Genomic DNA, 24,958 nt, shown 5'->3' with positions numbered 1-24,958 from the left:
ATCTTGGTCCAGCCAAGCAAATTCTTGGTATGAGAATTTCTAGGGATAGATCTAAAGGTATTCTAAATTTATCTCAGGAAAAATATATTGAAAAATTGCTTAGCAGATTCAATGTTGGAAATGCTAAAACCAGGAATACACCTTTGGGAACTCACTTAAAGTTCTCAAAAAGGCAATCTTCTCAGACAGAGGAAGAAGAAAATCACATGTCTAAAGTGCCATATGCATCTGCAGTAGGGAACTTGATGTATGCTATGGTTTGCACCAGACCTGATATAGCACATGCAGTGGGAGTTGTGAGCAGGTTTCTATCCAATCCCGGAAAGGAGCATTGGGAAGGCGTGAAGTGGATATTGAGATATTTGAAGGGCACTTCAAAAATGCATTTGTCCTTTAAAAGAAGTAATCTCACTTTACAGGGGTTTTCTGATGCAGATTTGGGAGGTGATTTGGATGGTAGAAAGAGCACAACAGGTTATATTTTTACGTTGGGTGGCACAGCTATCAATTGGAAGTCCAAACTTCAAGGAAGAGTCTCCCTTTCAACCACTGAAGCTGAATATATAGCTATCTCAGAAACAGCAAAAGAGATGATATGGTTGAAGAATCTTCTAAAAGAATTAGGAAAAGGGCAAGATGAACCTTCATTGTTCAGTGACAGTCAAAGTGCCATTTGTCTTGCTAAAAATCCAATTCTTCACTCCAGATGCAAACACATTGAATTGAAGTATCATTTTATCAGAAACTTGATAAATGATGGAGATTTGATTTTGTTGAAGATTCCAGGTGTAGAGAATCCAGCTGATATGTTGACCAAGACTGTCACAACAACTAAGTTGAGGCTTTGCATTGCCTCAACTGGCCTTCGAGAAAATTGATGATGAAGGCACTACACTAGGTGGTAATGTAAATCAAACCCCAAGTGGGAGAATTGTTAGAATTATGGTGCTTGATTTAGTCCCACATCGCTTAGAATAGTGAGATGTGGTTCTCTATTTTACTATATAAGAGACTCTGTGTAAAGCTTTAAGATACACCAAAATACAAATACTTCCTAGTGTAGTCGTGGACGTAGGCATACACATTGTAGCCGAACCATGTTAAATTCTCTGTGTCTATTTTTCTCTCCTTTATTCTTTCCTTTATTGCCTTGTTCCTAACAGGGAGAACAACACCAATGAGATCTGAGCCTAACCACATAAGACACTGACACCACTCTCAACCCAAAACCTTAAGGCAATGGGTTTATGGGTCTTTATTCTTATATAGTGCTCTACTTTCTCATTTCTGGTCAATGTGGGACTTAGACTCACACTTGGATTCCTAACAATCTCCCCCTCAAGGGTGAGTCCCTTCAACCACATTGGTACATTCCCCCTCCAGCGGAAGCATTCCCAACCACGAGTACTCCTTTTCTGTCCTTTTTTGTACCGCCGTTATTCTTAACAGGACACGCTTTACCTGGAACCCTTACCTGGGACCATACTGGTACTGCACTCGTCTGAGTCGGTATTAACCATCGGCTCTGATACCACTTGTCAGGTTTACAGAGGGGGTTTCACTGGGGAGATACAACACACCAATGAGATCTGAGCCTAACCACATAAGACACTGACACCACTCTCAACCCAAAACCTTAAGACAATAGGTTTATGGGTCTTGATCCTTATATAGTGCTCTACTTTCTCATTTCTGGTCAATGTGGGACTTAGACTCACACTTGGATTCCTAACATCGTACGTAGATCTCTATATAATAATAAAAATAAAAATTTTAATTTTAATATCTTTCGTTCACGTACAACTTTATAATTTGAAATAGATAAATCAATACAAATAACATCGTAAAAATGACAAAAAATGATAGAAAAATATATTGATTTAAAAAGTATTTAATATATGAAAAGGAATAATTTATTATATGAAAATTGTTAGAAAGACAAGAGTAAAATCATGTTAATTAAATTGCTTAAATCTTTCTAATGAACTAGTTCTAGTGAGTAATAATTTCTTTACAAATGTTCAATAAAAAAAAAAAAAGAAAAGAGCTGAGACAAAAATGACATTCACTTCTAAACTCATTACAAGAGTAGAGTGTATTCAAATATAGGATATTCAAATTTAAAACTATTAAAATGAGAAATGTGACCGAATATATATATAGCAAAATGTACGTATATAGCAAAATCTGATAAAAAAAACTGTACATATTATAACAAAATGTGATCAAATATTAGATATTTTTAATATTTTAATTTTATAAATTTAAATAGTAAATAAATTTATGTTTAAATATTTTCATACATATATATATATATATATATATATATATATTAATTTTAAAATTATTTAATATATAAAAAGGAATAATTTATTTTTAAAATTAGAAAGAAAAAATTAAAATCATGTTAATTAAATTGTTTAAAACTCTCTGATTGACTAATTCTAGTAAGTTGATTAATAATTTCATTGAAAATGTTCAATAAAAAGGAAAAAATAAATAAATACGATATTCTCTTTCATACTCATTATAAAGATGTGAATGTATATATTCAAACTTGTAGGTTATAAATCCAATATATAGCAAAATGTACATATATAATATGTAATAAAATGTGATCAAAAATAAAATATTTTTAATATTTAATTTTACAAATTTAAATAGTAAATAAATTAATGTTTAAAATTTTTCATATATATATATATATATATATATATATATATATATATATATATATCGAATTTGATGTTTAATATGAATGTGATCGATTATTCCACGTTCAAAACATATTTTCAGAAAATGTATATTTAATAGATACGTTATCACAAAAATTTAGAAGTTTCATATTAGACATTTCATATTTATACGTTATTAATAAATAATCAGAAAATTTAATTCAAAAGATACATTATTTCATATATTATATGCGTAATTAATATGAAATTAGGAAGTTACACAAATTGTATTACCTGATTTGCGGTATAAATATAAATTAAAACAGATAATGGTAATTAAAATACTGTATCAATATAGTTGATGTAAGACCCATTTATTCTGCTCACTTGTTTTAAAGGGCTGTCCTACAACAGTTGGGCCTAAAGGCTGACCCATAGGATAAAAGCCTTTTCGTGTTGTCCTAATTCACACTTCTATTCACTTTCAGAAAACTCAGCCATCATCTTCCCTTGCTCCTAAAATTTAGCTCTGCTAGGGTTTAGCTCCCGCTCGTTCGTACCAGCACAAGAGTTCGCTTCATTTCACGTAAGTTGGTCTTGAACCTTGCTTTCCTTTTCGAGTTGTCTTTCATGGGTTCAGTTAAAGTTCACATGGTAACCCTGTTATACTTCTGTACCACTGTTTTTCCAGCTCCTAAGCCTCTACTCGGAGCTGTTGTGCTCTACGTTGCTTGTCGAATCCTGTGTGGTCTAGGAGTCTTCAGCTAAACCCTTCCAAGTAAGGGAAGCTAGAACTCTCCAAAATGTCTGAGATGTTCGTGGTTGTTGGTGTTGGTGTTGTGTTTGATTGCATTTTTGAGCACTGTTATAGATGTATAAATGATTGGATCACTGTTTGGTATGCTATGTTGTCCGCTGCAAGAGAAAACAGTGGCGAGAACTGTTAAACTCGCCTAAGTGGGCATGTCTTGCCTAGGCGAGGTTAACAGGGGCTCGCCTAAGTATTTTTGTCACGAAGGGTCGCCCAGGCGACCCACTGTAATTTTTGAGCGAGCGAGCATCTCGCCCAGGCGAGAGGGGTCTCGCCTAAGCGAGATCCCGCGTGTGCTTCTGCTTCCTTTCTCGAGCCCTCGCCTAGGCGAAGGGGGCTCGCCTGGGCGAGAACGTCTCGCCTGAGCGAGACCCTTCAGCCTGAGCGAGGAGGTGTGTTGTGGAATTGCTTTGTTGCTCTTGGATGGTTGATATTTGTTTAAGTATGATTGCTATGATGGGAAATATATAATGGAGTGTTATGTATGCGTGGTATGATTCATGGATTGTGGATGATGGGTTTGGTATGAACTTGGCATGTGAACTAAATGAGGTGATTATTATTAAAGGGGCATGATAACGAGATGAGTTGAATTTTATGTGCATGGATGGGTTATGATGAGTTGGAATGAGTTGGATTTGGAAACATGAAAGGTATTGGCTTTAAAGGTCGACATAAGAATATATCCTTGCATGGCGAATACTATTTGACTGTGTGATCATGTGTTGTCTGTGTGAGTGCATAATTCCTTAGGGTCTCTAGGTGAGGCTTTCAGGGTCGCGCTTCAGTGGTCGAAACATAATTCCATGGCCCCTGTTAGTGGGTGTCCATGGTGGTGCCCCATCTGTATAACTAGGTAAGGTTGCATCCTGACACTCTAAGGAGTCAGTTAGTCCACCTAGAACGGACTGACTCTCCTGTGGTGAGGGTAGCAGGAGGCCTAAAATTCTCTAAGGGCTAACCTTGTGGTGAGGGAAATTGATTTATTGTAAGACTGTAACACATAGCTCGGGGGTGAACAACTCGGGGTGAGCAGAGGTATCCACCACAAGTGTAAGCATCCGCTGAATCCGACCAAGTTATACGTATCCGGATGAGTCGATTCGAGTCATAGTGTATTGATTGAAAAGTCATAACATGCTTGGATGTTGTATGGATATTGGGTGGAGAAAATATATTTGACTGTATGATAAAAATGTTGTTGGCTCTAGCTTACCCTGTTTGTATAGTTGTCTTGTATGTGGTTCTTCTTTCTTGCGATGATCATCAATTCGATTGATGGGAGCAGATGGGCGAGGTTCTCGTGGTCAGCAAGGAAATGGCGATTCCGCTGCTTAGCCATCTGGGCTTGATTTTATTTTCTTCATGGTTTTCTTTAGGGCTATGGCCCATGTATTGTTTTATGCCTTCTTCCTCTACTCTCAATTGTTAGACTTTTATCTGGTTTCCTTTTGAAATCGTGGTGTGCCCGGTTTGTAGGGGTTGTGTCAAGGACCCCAGGACTACTCTACTGTACTAGTACTATCTTTGTGTGACGTTTCCTTTAATTTCGTTTAATAATTAAATGAGACGTTACAGTTGAAACACAATCACTTTCGAATTTAATCGTTTAAATGAAAATTAAGATATTTTATAAGCTTCGAAATTATAGTAAAAATTTGTTTTATGAAAATATTTAATTAAACTATAAAAAAATTCAAAAGGTTCGTTGATGAGATTAAATTTGATTTTTATATAAATATTATATTAACTTTATATTAAAATTGAATAGCTTGGTGTAATGACAACTACTATTGTAACGAAACCTATATGTACATATGACTCCTAATATCAAAAAAAGGACCACAAGCATACTCATTTTATATGTCGAAGGGATATTGGTAGTTCTTTATATAATAATAAAATAAAATTATCAAAAACAAAATTAAAGTTCGTATAACAAGTAGATAAAAATGTTTTTAATCCCCAAAGATAAAAATAATGACAATTTTGATAAATGTACTCAGTAAGTATTTAATTAAAACAATGAAAATACATACGATAAACCAATATATTTGTATCCATTTATAAGATATAAAACTTGTAATTTTATTGTAATTTCCATTATTAATATCTATGTACTAATTTAGAATTTAATATTTTTTTCTAACGTACAACTTCGTAATTTGAAATAGATGAATGAATACAAATAACATTGTATACGTAAGAAGAAAAAGATAGAAAAATATATTGATTTAAAAAGTATTTAATATATGAAAAAGAATAATTTATCATGTGAAAATTGTTAGAAAAACAAAGGTAAAATAATGTTAAGTAAATTGTTAAAATCTCTTTAATGGACTAGTTTTAACAAGTTGATTAACAATTTCTTTGAAAATGTTTCAATAAAAGTGAAACAAAAAATCAAATAAAAGTGAAACGAAGAAAAAAGAGATGAGAAAAAAAAATGGTATTCACTTTCTTACTCATTATAAAGGTAAAGTATATTATTATTGTTTATGACATGCTTTATCAATGGTGTTGCTTACGAAACATTTGAAGTAAAACTAGAGATAAATGATTTGAATTGTTCTTCACATGTATCAGAAGCATCCCTGGAAGCACTCAATATCAAACCAATCCTGTCGAAATCTTTGGACTTCAAAGCAACAAAGCATCATCTAAATCCGAAAGGGAATCCGAGTAAAGTTCAGCACAATCTTGTAAACAACCATGTACGTTTTTATCAAATCTTTTGTCCTTCAAAAGCTTTGAAACGATGGACAACACGTTGGTTCCACTAGACTTAGTAAGTTGAATTAAAATTTTCACCAAAGCTTTTCAAGGTCGGTGGGTGGTGGTTGGAACTTAGAAGAGGCGTCTTCAAGGATTGCAACACAGAAATCATACCTCAAATTTGGTTCATTCTTCGAGATCTCTTTGCAAGATTCAGAGATAAGATTATTGGAACTATTTGAGCTTTGAAATACAAAGAAAAACACAACGAAAATCATCAATAAATTCAAAATAAATTTCATTGTTAGCATCTTCTCTCTTATGTTGTTGGGTCTATATTTTCATACAAATAGGAAAAATAAGTAGAAGACAGATTTAAGAGTAAATTGTAATTAATCTGAAAATAAAAATATTAATTTATAATCAATAAATCAATAACATCCATAAATACAAATAGGAAGATACAAATAGGGAGTATAAGTAGAAGACAAATTTAAGAGTAAATTGTAATTAATCTGAAAATAAAAACATTAATTTGTAATCAACAAATCAATAAAATAAGTACAAATATATATATATATATATATATATATATATATATATATATATATATATATATATATTATAACAAAATACAAAATTAAATTGTTTAAAACTCTCTTGATGGATTAGTTTTAGTAAGTTGGTTGATAATTTCTTTGCAAATGTTCAATAAAAAGGAAAAAAAATTAAAAGAAAAAGAGTTGAAAAAAATATTACATTCTCTTTCATACTTGTTATAAAAGGTGAATTCATTCGTGAATACAACATGTCAATTTTTCTTTATTTGATATAGTTACTCATATGATTCGTATCATTTTCATTATTCTTTATGAACCTATTTATAATAACTATTTGATTTGTATGATTTGTATCCTTTATGCTTTTATGGATTACCATATTGTATCTACAAATAAGACTTTTCTTACCACTTATAAAACATACAGAAAAGTTGTTCCTCATCCTCTCATTCTCTATTCTCCCTTTAATTTTTCTCTCTATTATTAGCTTTATTTCATAACAAAATTTAATTTCTTTTAATATTTGAGTATGAATTTATAATTATTTTTTAAGATAATATTATTGTGTCTCGAGTTATTAAATATTAATTAGTAATTTAACAATTAATATTAAACTGTGAATCTAATTAACAAAGGCAATTAGTGTTTGGTTTTTAAAAATTATAATTAATTAAAAATAATTAGCCATACAAATTAATTTGCATAACTCTTAACATTAATAATAATAAAAATATAACTAATGTTAATTAGTTATTACAACATTTTTTTAATTTGTCAATTCATAAATATAAATTAAATCAAAGTGTTATCTTGTAAGTAGATGATAAAATATCATTTAAATTTGAATTCGAATAATTTAATAAGGAATAAATAATATGAATAATATATTATTTGGGTGCAACTACTATCATTATCTTTCTAATTAAGGTTAATAAAACCATTGACATTAATAATAAATAATATATACATAATATATACATAATACATAGTATATAATATATAAGGATGACAAAATAGGTCAGAACCAACGGGCTGTCCCGTTGACCTGCAAAAATAATCGGGTCGAGGTAGAGAACACAACCTGCCAGTTCGCATCAATCTGACCTGTCAACCCCGCCAACCCCGCCAACCCCGTGGGCCAACCCGTGGCCTACACACAATTAAACATGTGCAACATGTTGTGGACCACGATGATTGATGATGAGTGTAGTTCAGTGACAATGAATGAAAGACATCAGAATTTCAGAAACTAAATATAATGAAATCAAATTAAATACAATAGAATCAAATTACTTTTATATATCAAATCAAACTACATGTATATCATAAAAAAATTGTTCCAATAATTGGCCTAATATCATAAAACAAAAGTGGTGTCCAACATATATAACAAAATTCATAATCATCAGTCATTTCTTTCCTTACTTTTAAACAAGAAAATTTCATCCACATTGACATCTATATTTAAATAATTACGAACATTTTCCTCTCATATGACGCAAATGGAGTTCGAATGATGCTTCAATTATACACACAAATTATTTTCCTGTAATTTGTGTGGATCTTCAGTGTTTACATTCTGTGCTTCTTCATCTTCACCTTTAGTAGTGCAATCCACCACACAATGTTGGGAGTCGCCACCACCAAAAATGGTGGATTGTCTTTTACAAGATCTATTGTCGTTCACCATTAACGAAGTTTGCTTGGCGTGACTCTTCAAATGCTTGTGTGGTTCATACTATGGGTGTTCATCAAACTCATTCTCATCCTTTACACCAACATTCTTCTCATCGTCATCTTTTGCTTATTCTTTGTTCCTCTCATCAACAATTGTTTGGAACTCATATATGAATTTTGAAGTTGACGAATAACATGTTTCAATTTTCAAGAACACGCCTAAGGTGTTCTTTATCATCTACAAGACCTGCCTTACTGTTAGCAAAAAACCAACATGGCAAGTGCACATGTCGCACATAGTAAGTAATAAATATCGTTCTCTCGACAAGGACTTGTGTAACACATGACAACTTTCACAATTCACAAGTCAACTAGAGAACAAAGATTACAAAACCACAAAGAAACTCTTTTTGGTATTTTATCAAACAGTTAATGTGCAACAAGAAAGTTAACATAGAGTATTTATAACTGTCAAGACTAGATTTCATTCACTTCATTCTCATGCATTCACAAACATCTCAATTCCATATTCATGTCAAAATCAACTCACAAAAATACTCAAATCCTAAACCTAGTGACTTTGAGCCTATGATAACTCATCAAAGTCCAATCCCTTGGATCATCAACAAGAAATTATGCATTAAGTTCAAAATTTTTAAGATTAATAATGAATCAAGTTCTATCCATAGATACAAGTTCCATTAGGTATTCAACTTCAGTTCTAGTTCTAGGTCCAAAAGACATTTTCCAACAACTCAAGAACCATAAATCATGCATGGATGATCAATCCACAACAGGTATTAAGCGCATAAATTAAACACTACTTGAATTGGAAAAGCATGCATATATATATATATATATATATATATATATATATATATATATTCACAACACAAATTACATAAGAATTTAATTCATTACATCTAATCTCAACAAAAGGGTCTAGCTCTCCATGGTGGAGAACCTAGGGTATACAAAATGAAGAGATAGGGAAGAGATGGAAACCAAAGAGAATATGCATGTCCTCTCCCAAGGTTCTTGGTAATTGCTCCATGCTTCAATTGCACCTCTCATTTGTGTCTACATCTCCAATATGCAACCCATCTTCCTCTCCATCCCTAAAAGGGGAAAAACCATCATGGATGGAGGAGAAGACCGTGGAGTGGGAGAGCTTCCCAACGCCCCTAGCAACCTCCAAGAGGCTCTTCAAGCACCCAAAAATGTTTCTCTATCATGCAAAATGAGGAATAACTGAAACCCTCATGAGAAAACATGTCTAAAAACTCATTTTCGACAAGTCAACATCATCACTGCCTGGAGCCATCTCAGCACCACCAAGCGCCATATCAATAAAATGTGAAATAGTGGCGGCACTTATCCACCGCTAGGTGCCGCTGGCCACCACCTGGCGGCACTCCTCCATTGGCAAGCACCAGACTCCCTACATCACTGATTGCTTGTTGGGCATGATTCCGGCAACGCCTGGCGTGGGTATTTGCTCCCAAATAAATCATTTGTTGTCCAAAAGAGATAAAAATGGACGATATCACTTACTAACATTTATTCTTATTTTCTCAAATCCATCAGCAAATTCTTCAAAAGCTTCTTTGTTAATAGATGCAATTAGATGACAAGTAATATGTTAAAAAATGCAACATCCCTCAACCATGTTTTCTAATATTTATCATTTTTTTTTTGTTATTTCAAAATTCATTACACTCTACATTTGTCTTTCACACTATAGAGCAAACTCAATACGCAATAATGCATTATACGCTACATATACAATATGCCACCCATTTAAAATTTTGTATCATACAGTACCAAATGTGGAGGGGTTCATCAAATACATAAACATTAGGGTACTCATTAAGCAATATTTAATGGATACAAAATAAAACTTCGCATAGAATGTTTAATGCTAATAGCAATAATAAAAAAGCAACAACCAAGTTTGTTCACAATGAAACAATTAGAGTAAGAACTAAAATCAATATCATAGGATATGATAAGATATAATTACAAAAGAAAATGGAAAATTGGGGCAGATTGCTTAGTTATCCATCCAACCTCCCCAAATTCTCTACATGCCACTATTCATAAACCATACTACAAATGAAATCCTCTCTTGTTCTCATTCAAATGCATCTATGGTGCTACCAAATTCAATCAGCAAGAAATTTCAAACAGTATTCACCAATATAATACATTTATGGTATTACTAAATTCAAATACCATAGTAAAAAAATAAAGCTTTATCTAATAAACATGTTTTTTTAATACAAGAGGAAAATAAGCTATAAACAGACTTTACTATCATGCAGAAGCCATGCAGAAAGGGAAACTACGTAACACACCAAAAGTCAAGAATATTCTTCCTAGTTAATTTTCTTTTCTTATAAATCCACTTCACACCAACCAACCAACCCCTTCACACACTCTACCATACAAAACAAACTGACTTCTCTAACTAAGCAACGTAGTGTGTATAATATATATATATATATATATATATATATATATATATATATATATATATATATATATATATATATATATATATATAATTAATATAAAATAAATTTTATTTTATTTGTTTAATTTTTTATTTAATAAAAATTATTAAATTAACATAAACTAATATGATAACATAATTTTACATATGTTAACTCGAAGAGAAAATTCTGTTAACAAATTTTAAAATGCATTTTTTTAAATTAAAAGTAATAAATATTAATATAATAATTTTTTAAAATATTTATACAAATTAATATAAAGTAAATTTTATTTATTTATTTAAATTGTAGTTTAATTAAAGTTATTAAATATTTAAATTAATATAAATTAAAAAATTAACATAAGTTTTCGTATGGTAACCGGACGTGGAAATCTGGTTAACACTTTTCAAAAAATATTTTTTATAATTTTAAAGTAATAAATCTTAATATATTAAAATATTAAAAAATTTAAAAATTAATAATAAAAAATTGAAAGTAAATGTAAATTAAAGATTAAAAAATAAATGAAAAAAAGAATATATATATATATATATATATATATATATATATTTTGTTAAAGAATTAATTTTTTTAATTTAATTTATTTTAAAATATTATTTATCTTTTGTAAATCGTGTCAAAAAAATAAAATGTATATATTAAATAAATTAAAAAGTTAAAATAAAAAATAAATTTTAAGAAAAGTAACAATCAACAAAAGTAAATAAAAAAAAATATATATATATATATATATATATATATATATATATATATAAACTGATTTTGACATCTGTTTTTATATATATACTAAATGTCGACATCCGTAGATAACATAAAATCATTATACCGAATGTCGACATCTGAAATATGAAAAAAACAATCTTTAAGAAAAAAAATACCGAATATCAATTTCTGTAGAACAAAAAAGTATTGGATGTCGACATCCGTTGAAAAAATAAAAACTTTAGAGTGTCAGTTAGAGAAAAAAAAAGTAGTTATTTTAACTAAGGAAAAAATAGAAATTAACATAAAAAATTGAAGGTACAACAGAAGTGTTTGGAGATATAGGGAGGAACCTTAAATATAATAGGCCCTAACCAAGCATGACTAACATGTATATGGCGGTTTCTTCCTGCACTCCAAACTTTTTTATAATACCCATTTAACCCTAAAAAAAGTCAACAACTTAAAATTAGGGATGGCAAAATGGGTCAGTCCGACCCGTTTTGGTCCAGTCCGTTTTTGTCCCGTAAAAAACGGGTCATGTCGGACTAACCTGCCAAACAGAAACGGACCAACAATCACAACCTGTCCTGTATTGGACGGGCTAACGGGCCCCATCCACATTTTTTTTTAATTTTCTTAAATCTTTTTTAATTTTTTTTAATTTTTTTAATTTTTTAATTTTTAATTTTTAAAATTTGTTTATATTTACATATAAATTATTATTAAAGGCATATTTAATCAAATAAAATATTTTAAAAAATTTTAATTGATTAGTTAATTTTTTTTAATTAGATAAATTAAAATAATTATTAAATTTACATATTAAATTATTCAATTATAACTAATAATTGAAACTTAATTTGTAGGTGTTAATGATTTTAATTATAATACTATAATATATTTACATATATAAAAAATATAATATAAAAAATTAATCTTTTTAATTAGTTTTATTTTTTTATTTTTTTTTAAATGGATTGACTGACCCGTACTTTGACCCGTCAAATTGACGGACTTGACGTGACAAGTCAAAACAGACTGACAGATTGAAATCTTCAACCTAACCCGTCCCTTTTAACACATAGTGGATCAACCCTACCTAAAACCCTGTATTGTACATCTTCTTCTCAATTTGGAAACAGGTTGCTACACCCGAAAGACGCCTCTACAAGTTGATGCACCCCCAAGCAGAACACCTCCTTCCTTCTTGACAACCTCACGCACTTCCATTGTTGTTCAGTGGTTCAAAAGCGTTGCACCTGCATTGGGTTCTTCATTCCTGTGCAGGGTGAACCACTTTTAAAATGTCTAAAATCATATTTGAGAATCCGGTATTTGCATATTCCCATCTTCTTCAAAACGTGGGACTTCTTCACCCAACCACCATGGAAGCTTCAATGAACCCCTGATGCCAACCTCTTTCTCTTGTGTGGGGTTTCCTCCAGATTCATGAGTTGCGAAGCCAATATGCTACAACCTCATCTCACTGTTCACAGCAGCGTCAGATGCCAAACTGGAATGTGAATCCGATGAATAAATACCTTACTGAGGTTATGTAATTGAGAAATGATAGGTTGACACCCACATTTGACCACTTTTTTTACCACTTTAAAATTAACTTGTAATCCAAGACAAATTAACTTGTAACCTATGAAGGTGGTAAAAAAAGTGGTCAAATGTGGGTGTCAACCTATCATTTCTCTATGTAATTATGTGATCCGGTTCCTCTTTACCAGAACCCAAAAAACGGGTTCATTTATTTAATTATTTAATATATACTAATGAGGCAAAAATGGGAATGATTGAAAAAAGAATAGGACGGAAGAAGAATCAACTTGTCGAGTTGAGTTGACTTGAGTAAGCTTAGAGTTCTAACATGGTTCAAATTTGGTCTAAACTGACTTTGTTCAACCTGAGCCCAAATTTACTTTATTTGGACTAGAGTTAACTTGACTTGACTTGAGTTTGATTTAGGTCAACACAACTTAAATCCAAACAAACTTAGTTTAATCTTAGCTTAAACAAACTTGATTTAATCAGGATCTAAATCTACTTAATTCAAGTTAAGCTGAAATAGTCTTTAACTGAATTTGAATTCAAGTTGATTTAACTTGAGTTAGGCTCAATTGACTTAATCATTAACTTGATGCTATATTACTTGATTATGACATTATTTAAAAGTTCATAATTTAAAAATAATTTAATTGAGAATTTCTTTATAAATATAAAATAAAAAAGTCTTAAAAAATTTTAACAAAAAGGTGATATCAATCATCAACCATAAAAAATATAACTACTAATATTTTTTACAAGTATTTAATATTTAAACAATTTTTTGAATTCAATAATAATTAAAATATTTTATGTAATAAAAAAAATAAATTTTAATAACTTTATCTTGAAAAATATTTAAAAAAGAAAAATAATTTGAAATAAGATTAATTTAAATTTAATATATTTAAATGTTATAGAATTAGATCATTTGACAATTTAGACAAACTTCTAGATTTTGAGAATTGTTACCCTCACAACGCATAAATAAATTATATTTTTAAATCCAATGAAGAAATTCTTCTGCAAAGCTAATGTAGGGAATTGAAAACGACGTCGCTCTTTCTTCACTCATGCTTAAGTCTAAACTCGCGCGGTTTGATTTGATTCGGCGTCGTTTTAGCGAGCATCTTTGAAAGGGGTCATTATTTTGTTACCTGTGAGGCTGTAATAGAGAGAGAGAGAGAGAGAGAGAGAGAGAGAGAGAAGGAAATTGGGGCAAAATGGGGTATGTCATGAGAGTGAGATTGGCGTCGTTCTTCGCCGGGGCTGCAACGGCGTCGTTTGCGGGCCTCTACATCCTCCACAAGGATTACAAGGTTGCACACCAATCTTTTTCCAAACAGGTACACGCAAATATCCTCATCAATTTCTCTCCCTTTTTAATTTTTATTATTTTGGTGTTCTCATTTTTTTTCGGTTGATTTATGTTGCATTTAGTTTTTGTTCCCCTAATCATGTCATTGCGTGAGCTGTTCATCGAAATCTCTTATAGGTGTTAATTATAATACCTTTTTTGGAATTTTGGTTAGGAAGAGAGATACGATATTGATATAAAATGATGATGAGTTGATGCGATTATGGTTGAGATAAATGGGTTAGAAATGCCACCAATGCATGTAAGAATTTTGCAATTGGTAGGGGCTTCTGTTTTCCTCATAAATTTGTTTCCTTCTTGTTGTAATGTTAAAGTCTTCACCAATGGTTGTAGCGATGCTGTGTTGTGGCTGGGTTTTAAAGCTATTCTACTTATCCTGCGCCACAAAATGTAGGAAACATGCCATTTTGTTTCTTATTATTTAGATGACTGTATTTTGTCTTTTGATTGATGGGGAATGAGGACTGTGCAGGGGAAGCAGGCTGCTTCATTTTTGTATCCTGTTTTTTGTATGAATTGAATTGAAATGAGATTAGCTAAAAATAGTTAACTCATTTTAATTTGCGTTTTATTCTTATCTTAGTTTTCACTCATTTTCACTTAACTCAAACAACTCCATTTTCTACTCATTTCCTGTCTCTTCTTTTACTTCTTTTCCTTTCTTCATTCTCTCGCTTTACATCAGTCTATCCAAACAAAGACTTAGCTTCCATCTTGGATAATCTTCTGTTCGATTTCAATTTTAACAGTACATCTTTTGTGTGACCTGACCCGAGCAGAGGTGGGTTTGGGTTGGGTTTCTACGCTCTTAATTGGTATTTTGGATTATTGAGAGGCAGTCATGGTATGGTGGTGATATTTACATTTTTTGCAGAATGAACAATAGAATAGATATAATATTTATATCTCGTTGCCTCGTGTAATAACCTAAGCCTTACTTGTTAACAACAGATCTGTTGGAAATATTGAATATGATTATTGTTTATTCCCTGGTTACTACAATATACACATACTTGCAATATCTGCATGTATTTTATTTATTTTGCGCTTGCTTTTAGTTAGTTTGTTTAATGCAAAGACTTGTCTTGCTGTTGTAGGTTTGTTATGTGTATTTTCCTCCCAACATTGATCTGTTTCTCCCTAGCCTTTTTCATGAAATTCTCGGTCCCTGAATTTGTCAATAAACATTTCTCGTTGTTTTGTTCTCTATAAGACCTCCTCGACTTGTCTAGTGCATTTCCATTAAGTGTTTTCCTGTCTTACCTTCTTCGACGTATGCAAACTGGTTTTATCAATAATGACTTAGTCTTATTTGTTTTAGAACGGGATAAATTTTCCTTCGTGGTTCTTGTAAGGACTTTCAAATTAAATAGTGGATTGTTATTTTTGTAAGTGTTAAGTGCAATGCTTCAGTTGTTGTATTTAATATAGCTTTTTAGAGACATGTGGAAGTTTTGCATGAATGAGGAATGCAATGGGAGCTGCAAACTACCATCATACTTTGTTGCTGTCTCGAATGAATGTCTCTTCCCTCATGGTTTAAAATTTTTGTTTATTGTCAAAAATTGAAAATGCAGATGGTTTCTTTTCTAATTGTTCTTACGGTAGAAGATGTATTGCTGCAAATTTTATTTGGAATTTCTCTTTTTGAATCTTAAATCCAAATTATGTCTACTCATGGAATTGAGCCATATTGTTCGTGCTATTTGGAGATAGCACCGGTTTGGATAACTATTTTTGGTAAACATTTCTAAGAAAACAAAGATAGGAAGGAAAAACAGAAGAAACATATCTATCTATAAGCTAAAATTAATTTATTCGCAAAGATGTAGTTTTTTTTTTTAAAATTAGACTTCTAATTTATACATAGCTAGTAAAAACTTATTTTAATATTTTTCAAGTGATTACTGAGAAGTTTATCAAAATAAATCCATAATAGATTTGCGTCACATTTGTAGTGATACCTCGCATATTGGTAATCATCTCTCATTCCATCATTTTCTTGCATGGGAAAGGAATGAGTTAGGTTTAGGTTTTGTTTGAAAATTGACATTGTAATTTTTACAACTCGTGTTGTGCTCCGCTTCATGAACGAACTTTCCTTGCTTTTTCAGATGAATGACCTCCACAATTCACTAGAAAGTCGAATTTCTGCCTTGGAAAAACTGAAACAAACGGAAACTTCGGAACAGGTTGAAGCATCAGAATAGACTCCAGACTGAGCATCCATTACGGAAAAAAAATGATTCAATGTGCTTACTATGAAAAGTGACTTTTGGTTTGCTTTCTTCAGGAATAAGTTCAAGTTGACTCATTTTATGGCACCTCACCTCACTGACTTTTTCGTCTAAAGAGTACGGATCTGTTGTGCCACCAAATGTATTGTTGATTATTTTTCGGCCATGAGCATTTAGCTTTCGCCGCGGTTGTACGTGGTAATTGAGTAATATTTGAATGACTTGTTTTTACTTTTTAAATATGAAAATTGTGCTTTCTTTGTTGTTTCTGTTCACTGCATATAGCTTGAGAATAAAATTTATGTTCTGCTTAAAGAATATTTTGTGTAATAGTTTTACCACCATTCTAAGACCCAATATTGCAACGTACTATTCTGGTAATCCTTGAATTAATGAAATTAAACAGGTAAAACTGTGCTTGTTTCCACAAGGTGGTGTGAGTGATTTGTTTCAAATTGATATATGAAAAAAGAAAGATAAATTCTGTGGGCTCCATTTTCGTCATTTCTCATATATTGCAAACTAGTGAGAAATGTCAAGAAAGATGCATTGTTCCAACAGTGATAAGATTTGAACAAAGAGTAAAAAGTTGTTGCATTACCGTTTGGTTTTTGTGTTGGGGTAACCATTGAAGTTTAGTTCTCCCTTCTATACCTGATTTAAGCTGGAGGTTCTTGGAGCTCCACACGTAACCTTGGAAACACTATCAATGAGCACATGTAAGATCCCAAAAATACATCAATGATTTTTTCTTGTATTGGTCTATGTTGAATTCGATCTGTGATTCACATTGTTAATAGTATGAAGGTAATTCATGACTTGATGTGGGTGAGTTTTCATGTTGTGCATGTGTTTGTTTGACACCAAGATCACGTTATGCATAGCTTCTTTGGATGAAATTATTGTTATTGATCGACCAGGGAAACAATATCATTTATGAGTGGAGCATAGTCGATTATCAATCGATTATGTACAACTATTTCGCATCTCAATTTGATTATTGCACATATGAATTTGAATAGCGTCGTAGTTGGGATTAAGTATTTACAATTGGGTAGAAGAGTTTAGGATTGAAAATATGAAAGTATTATTTATTTCATTGAGATAGAAGACCATTTTTGTAGTAGTTATTAAAATGTTGAAAAAAGGTTGATATTTTTTTTTATCTTAGTTTAATATGCATAGTAGTGTTTAGAATTTTTTTAATATAGACAAAAATTATGGTTTGACTTTTAAGATACAATTTAATTTAAAAGTATCTTGCAGATTAAATTTTGAAATTATTAGTTAATATTTTATAGTAGATATAAATGTCATTTCGAAATGTATTTTTATTATATTATGATTTTTATTTTAATTTAAAATTTATTTTAACTTTAATTTATGATTTTATAAACTTTTTAGCATTAAGAATTTTTACTAAGCTACATATATTGACAAGCATGAAATAATTGACTATTATTTTTTAAGGGGGTATGGACAAACTTTTTCAGCTAATACATGAGTATTCAAACATTTCTACCATTTAATCAAATATGATTTTTAATACAAGCTTAATTTGATCATTTTTGTGAACCTTACGATTAATGCAATTTTTTTATCACATAAATTAAATAATTCACAATTTTTTATTTATTTCTCTTCATTTTTCAATATTCTTTTCTGATTCAAACACTCTTATTTTACACCATTTTTCTTTCTTTAATTCCCTTTTCACTTTATTTCAGAATCAAACAAAGGCCAGTTAAAATGTTTAGGGTGGGAAAAAAATAGCTTAATTATACTAAACTATAGTTAACTAAACTATATCAAATTAAAAATAATTGAACTATTAATAATAAAATTGAATTGTACTATTGATTAGTTAAAGTTTTGAAAAACTGTACTTGAAATGGTTAACTATTTGCACTAATAGTTAACTATTATACTATTCATGATTAAGTTTATTTTCCCTTAGTTAGCAATAGAGGTTTTTCAAGAGCATTGAAGGACAAAGAATGGGGGTGGTGTGGAATTTCCTGAGGTGGAATAAGATGAAGCTACAACATTGATTTCACCGGTTTGATAGACCAAAATTTTATATAAATTTTTCATTTTCTTAGTTTAATATAATTCAATTTTAATTTTAATATTTCGAAAGAATGATACATTCCTTTAAAAAATTGGTATTTGAAAATAATAACATTCTTTTACATGATTTTGGTTAATATATGATTTAGCATATATTTAATTTACTAATAAAAGTAGTTGACGTTGTGAATAATTAATTAAGTTGCCAATGAATGACATATAAAGTAATTATAAAAAATATAAATATGAGTACTCTAACTAAAAATAAATGAATGTAGTAACAGTGATAATAAATAAGTAATATAGTACTACTTTTTTAAAAGGTTGCTTATAAATGAATTACAACGATTAATGAGAATTTAAATTTATTTACAAAATAAGTATAATAAAATCAATTTTTATTTATATAAAATTAATAATATACTTATAAATATTTAAATATGTTATATTTAGATACAAAATTGAAAATATTATTATATTTTTAAGAAAACAAAATGTAAAATATAATTTTAAGTCATCTTTTTATATTTAATTTCCAATTTAACTTTAGTTACATAAAACAAAAATATATAAAATTATATAAGTAAATATATTTTACTAATTTTTAGTTAATAATTAATTTTATTTACATAAACATATGTATTAAGATATAAACCCTTGTATTAACACGTATTAATATGTTGATTTTGGTGTATTAATTGAAGTATGATATATATGATGTTGGTTTTGTCTTCAATATGATTTTTGAAATATAAATCTTGTTTATGTTGTTTAAGATTTTGTAATTTTCTTAAGCAGTTTAGTTCAAAATCAATGTAATTCGGTATAAAAATAGTACAATTTGGTTCAAAAATAGTGTAGTTGGTTCAAAATCAGTGCATTTCAGTTCAAAAATAGTGCAATTCAATTTTAAATTAGTAAAATTCAGTTTAAAATCATTACAATTTGGTTCAAAAATATTACAATTCAGTTCAAAAATAGTACATTTGGTTCAAAATTAGTGCAATTCAATCAAAAAATAATACATTTTGGTTCAAAATCAAAGCAATTCGATTCAAAAACGATTCAAAAATATTGTAGTTAAGTTCAAAAATAGTGCAATTCAGTTTAAGAATAATGCAGTTCGTCAAACATATATGTTTATAACAATTCAGTTCATATTATAGTGCACTGCAGTTCAGTACAATTCAATTCAGTTCAGTTTGTCAGAAAAAAAAATAATTCAGTTCAGTTTGTTTGAACTGTTTTTCAGTTCAATGCAGTCCAAATGAACTATTTTTTAGTACAGTGCAGTTCAGTACATTTTAAATGTTGACAAAAGGGTGCAAATTACTATCTTCATGAAACCATTCATCTGACGTTAGATAGATCTTAAGCTATCACAAGACTTGATTTTAGTGTATGAGACAATTTAGGAAATCCAAAAAATGAATTAAGCTGTCATTGTCCTACAAACTCTCATAATGTCAAGCTCTAGTCGATTGCTTATAAATGAAAAAATAATTTCACATAAAATATTTGGAAAAAAGTTCATTATAAAGTTGAAGTATCTCTTAAATAAGGTATATCTAATATTTAGTTTGGAAAATAGATCGTCAAATATGTTAAAAAGGTTACAATCAATATCTTTCAAGTGAACAGGTTGTTTTGAAATTTTGATTTTTTTAGTTATTCAAAACAATTTTAAGATACATTTTTAATCGATTAGCAAGATGATGTATGGATAATGCTTAATTATGATACATTTTCAATCATCAAGATTCATATATACGAGAGAAAAAAGGAACAAGTGATAATAATTTTTATACCATTTCAATTATATGAGAATCGGAATTTACATCCAATTATCTAATAACTTTAGTTAGATTTCTGCTATTAAAATTAAGAGTCAAAGATTACAATATGCACTTATATAATTTCTATTCTATATAAAATCTTGAAATAACTCTCAAGAAATACAATCAAAAAGCAATACTTCACATAATTGTTCTAAATCTATCACTTATACACAATGAAAAAAATACAAAAGATTGAATAACAAAAGACAAAACTAGGAAAGAATACACATTGTGTTAATACCACAATATCACCTAATGTCAAATAAGAAGCTCTTAAAAACTCTTAATCTTGAACAAATATTTACTATAATTTATTAAGTATCTTTATTTAGTAGTTTTTTTTACTAGTAATTGAGATGTTACATTTTTAAATATTAGTTAAATATTTTCTTAAAAGTAAAAAAATACAGTATTACCAAACAATCAATGTTGAAAGAATACATTTTTATTTAATATTAAATATTTATATAAACATTAAATAAGAGTATTGAATAACAATTAAATAAATATTGATTTATTATATAAAAAAGAAAGGAAATCAAATGTATGGCTTATAAAATTAATATAATTTTTTAGATTATTTATTAAATTAAATGTGTTTCAACAATTTAAAATGGGAACCAATAAAAAAACAAATACGTTTACATCTATTCCCATCTTATTGTTACAAACAAATGAATGGTAGAAAATGGCCACTATGGAAGGGCTTAAAGTAAATAAACTTGCTGCTGTACTAAGTATAAAATATTGAAGAGGTAGAGAATAATATTGGAGTGCAATGTTGTATTATTCACTTAATCAAACTTTTAAATAGGTAAATAACAAATAATTAGGTGCTACAAATTAGGGGTCCACTACTAACAGAAAACAAAATTATAGGAGCACTCACAGAAAATATCTCTAAATATATGGCAATCAACTAATTACTTGGACTTTAATCTCCGCAGCTCTGCACACATATGCACGTTCTTAACAAACTCTCCTTAAACCAAAATATTAGAAAATATTTTGTTTAAAAAATGGTAATATTAAACTTATGGATCTTCCAAAACTGCAAACACCCAACAACCTTCTTAACCTTTGAAAAACAACTATTTTCAGAGATTTAGTGAAAATATCAGCAACTTGGTCTTTACTTCTACAATAAATCAAATTGATGACTCCATTATTTGTGAGATCTCTCAAATAATGGTACTTAACATCTATATGTTTGCTTCTTTCTTGTAACACAAGATTTGCGTCACATTTGTAGTGATACCTCGCATATTGGCAATCATCTCTCACTCCATCATTTTCTTGCATGGGAAAGGAATGAGTTAGGTTTTGTTTGAAAATTGGCATTGTAATTTTTACAACTCGTGTTCTGCTCCACTTCATCAACGAACTTTCCTTGCTTTTCCAGATGAATGACCTCCACAATTCACTAGAAAGTCGAATTTCTGCCTTCCTAATGAAATATTCTCTCAAAATTAGTGGAAGAAAATGGTCACTATGGAAGGACTGAAAGTGAGTAAATTTGCTGCTGTAAGTATAAAATATTGAAGAGGCAGATAATAATATTGGAGTGCACTGTTGTATTAAATAGGTAAATAACAAATAGTTAATGCTACAAATTAAGGGTCCACTACTAACAGAAAATAAAATTATAGGAGCACTCATAGAAAATATCTCTAAATATATGGCAATCAACTAACTACTTGGACTTTAACCTTCGCAGCTCTATGCACACATATGCACGTTCTTAACAAACTCTCCTTAAACCAAAATATTAGAAAATATTTTGTTTAAAAGATGGTAGTATTAAACTGATGGATCTTCCAAAAGTGCAAACACCCAACAACCTTCTTAACCTTTGAAAAACAACTATTTTCAGAGATTTAGTAAAAATATCAGCAACTTGGTCTTCACATCAAATCATTGACTTCATTATTTGTGAGATCTCTCAAATAATGGTACTTAACATTTATATGTTTGTTTCTTCTGTGTAACACAGGATTTTTTGAAAGTTTGATTGTCGAATTATTGTCGCAATAAATTGTTGTTGGCCCTTGCTGCAATATGTGTAATTCTCCAAGTATTTTCCTTAACTAAAAAGATTGACAAGCACATCTTGTTGCAGCCGCAAACTCTGCTTCAATTGTAGATAAAGTGACAATTGGTTGTTTCTTTGATAACCATGAAACGGCCCCTGAGCCCAACTTAAATGCATATCCTGAAGTACTTTTTCTATCATCCGGATCACCGGCATAATCACTGTCAGTAAAGCCAAACAAATTTGTTTTTCCACCCTTTTTATAGAGCAAGCCATAACTAGCAGTGCCTTTCAAATATCGAAGTATTCTTTTTGCAGCTAAAAGATGAATTTCCTTTGGGCATTCCATGAACCTGCTAATGAGACTTACAACATGCATAATGTTTGGTCTTGTGGCAGTCAAATACATTAGACTTCCCACCATTTGCTTGTAGATAGTGTTGTCAACCTTCCTCCCTTCATGATCTTTAATAAGTTTCATTCCTACTTCAGTAGGAATGCAAACAGAGTTGCAATTCTGCATCTGAAACCTATTTAAAATATCTTGCATATATTTCTTCTGAGAAATAAAAATTCCAGCAGTAGATTGCACTATTTCAATGCCCAAAAAATAATGAAGCATGCCAAGATCAGTCATATCAAATTCAATCATCATAGACTCTTTGAACTTGTTAAACATGGCAACATCACTCCCAGTAAAAATAAGATCATCAACGTATAAGCTAACAATAACAATCTTATTTTTATCACAAACCTAGTAAATAGTGTATGTTCATATGGACACTTGTGAAAGCCTTTTTTTAGAAAGTAAGATTCAATGTGACTATACCAAGATCTTGGGGCTTGTTTCAATCCATACAATGCCTTCTTTAGTTTATATACCTTGTGTTCATTCCCTTTCTTCACATATCCAGAAGGTTGATCAACAAACACTTGCTCTTTCAAATCACCATGTAGAAATGATGATTTCACATCTAATTGAAAAATAGGCCATGAGTTTGAGCTGCAATATCAATTACCAATTTGATTGTATCATGACGAGCAACAGGAACAAACACCTCTTTATAATCAGCACCAAATTGTTGCTTATAGCCTTTAACTACTAAGCGTGCCTTGAATTTGTCAACCTCACCATTTTATTTTAGTTTAGTCTTATATACCCACTTCACACCAATTGTTTGGTGCCCTTTTGGAAGATGAGTCAACTCCTAAGTATTGTTGTGCTCTATGGCTGCAATACCTTAATCCATTGCCTTCCTCCATTTGGGCTCTTTAACAACTTATTCAAAAACCACTGAATCACAATCTACAAATAGAGCAAAATGAGTAGCTACCTCTTCATTAATTTCCTTTACCATAAAATCCTCCATCCATGCAAGTCTCCTTTTGTTTCGTTGTAGACGTTCATTTGTTGATTCAGCTGCTTGTTGCTCATGTTCATCCACTAGTTCAACTTGTTGCTCACTTTGTACTTGTGTTATTTGTGGTTGTTTCCTTTCTTCATCTTCATAGTTAAAATCAGCTTGTATTTGATGTTCCACTTTACTTGTATCCCAATTCCAAAACATGCCCTCATCAAACAACACATCACGACTAATCACCATTTTCTTGGTAATAGGATTGTACAATTTGTAAGCTTTTGATTGCTCACTAATACCAAGAAAAATACATTTTTCTCCTTTATCATCAATCTTTCTCCTCCTCTAATCTGGGATATGGGCATAAGCAACACACCTAAAGATTATGAAATAATCTACCTCCGGTCTTGGATTACTCTAAGCTTCTTGTAGTGTCATATTTTGAACAACTATTGTAGGGCTTCTATTTAGAATTTGTATACTCCAATTAACTGCTTCAGGCCAAAAGGCTTTTGGAATTCCACTGCTTGCTAAAAGACTTCGTACCATGTTCAAAATTGTGCGATTCTTCCTTTCACATATGCCATTTTGTTGAGGTGTGTATGTTGTAGTCAATTGTTTCTTTATTCTTTGCTTTTCACATAAATTAATAAATTCTTTTGAATTGTATTCTCCACCATGATCACTGCACAATACCTTGATTGGAGTCCTTGCTTCCTTTTCAACTAAAGCTTTGAAACTTTTAAAAGTTGTGAGAGCTTCAGATTTTTCATGCAAATAATAAACCCAAGTTTTTCTACTAAAATCATCAATGTACGATATAAAATGTCGT

General features: G+C 30.3%; 2 protein-coding genes across 2 annotated transcripts; one reads left to right on the top strand and one right to left on the bottom strand.

The window, feature by feature from the left end:
- Positions 1–14,322: 14,322 nt before the first annotated feature.
- Positions 14,323–17,143, top strand: LOC114162526. Its single transcript, XM_028046447.1, has 2 exons — positions 14,323–14,559; positions 16,706–17,143. Exons 1-2 carry the CDS (start codon positions 14,437–14,439, stop codon positions 16,799–16,801), a joined length of 219 nt encoding a protein of 72 aa, XP_027902248.1. The 5' UTR covers positions 14,323–14,436; the 3' UTR covers positions 16,802–17,143.
- A 5,680-nt stretch (positions 17,144–22,823) lies between these two features.
- Positions 22,824–24,031, bottom strand: LOC114163654 (uncharacterized mitochondrial protein AtMg00810-like). Its single transcript, XM_028047952.1, has 3 exons — positions 24,009–24,031; positions 23,651–23,771; positions 22,824–23,522 (listed from the first exon to the last, which is right to left on the bottom strand). Exons 1-3 carry the CDS (start codon positions 24,029–24,031, stop codon positions 22,824–22,826), a joined length of 843 nt encoding a protein of 280 aa, XP_027903753.1.
- Positions 24,032–24,958: the final 927 nt, after the last annotated feature.

This window comes from Vigna unguiculata, chromosome 9, assembly GCF_004118075.2.
Source record: "Vigna unguiculata cultivar IT97K-499-35 chromosome 9, ASM411807v1, whole genome shotgun sequence".
Classification (NCBI taxonomy): domain Eukaryota; kingdom Viridiplantae; phylum Streptophyta; class Magnoliopsida; order Fabales; family Fabaceae; genus Vigna; species Vigna unguiculata.
The sequence above is the reverse complement of the archived record's forward strand: the minus strand, read 5'-3'. Positions and strand labels throughout refer to the sequence as shown.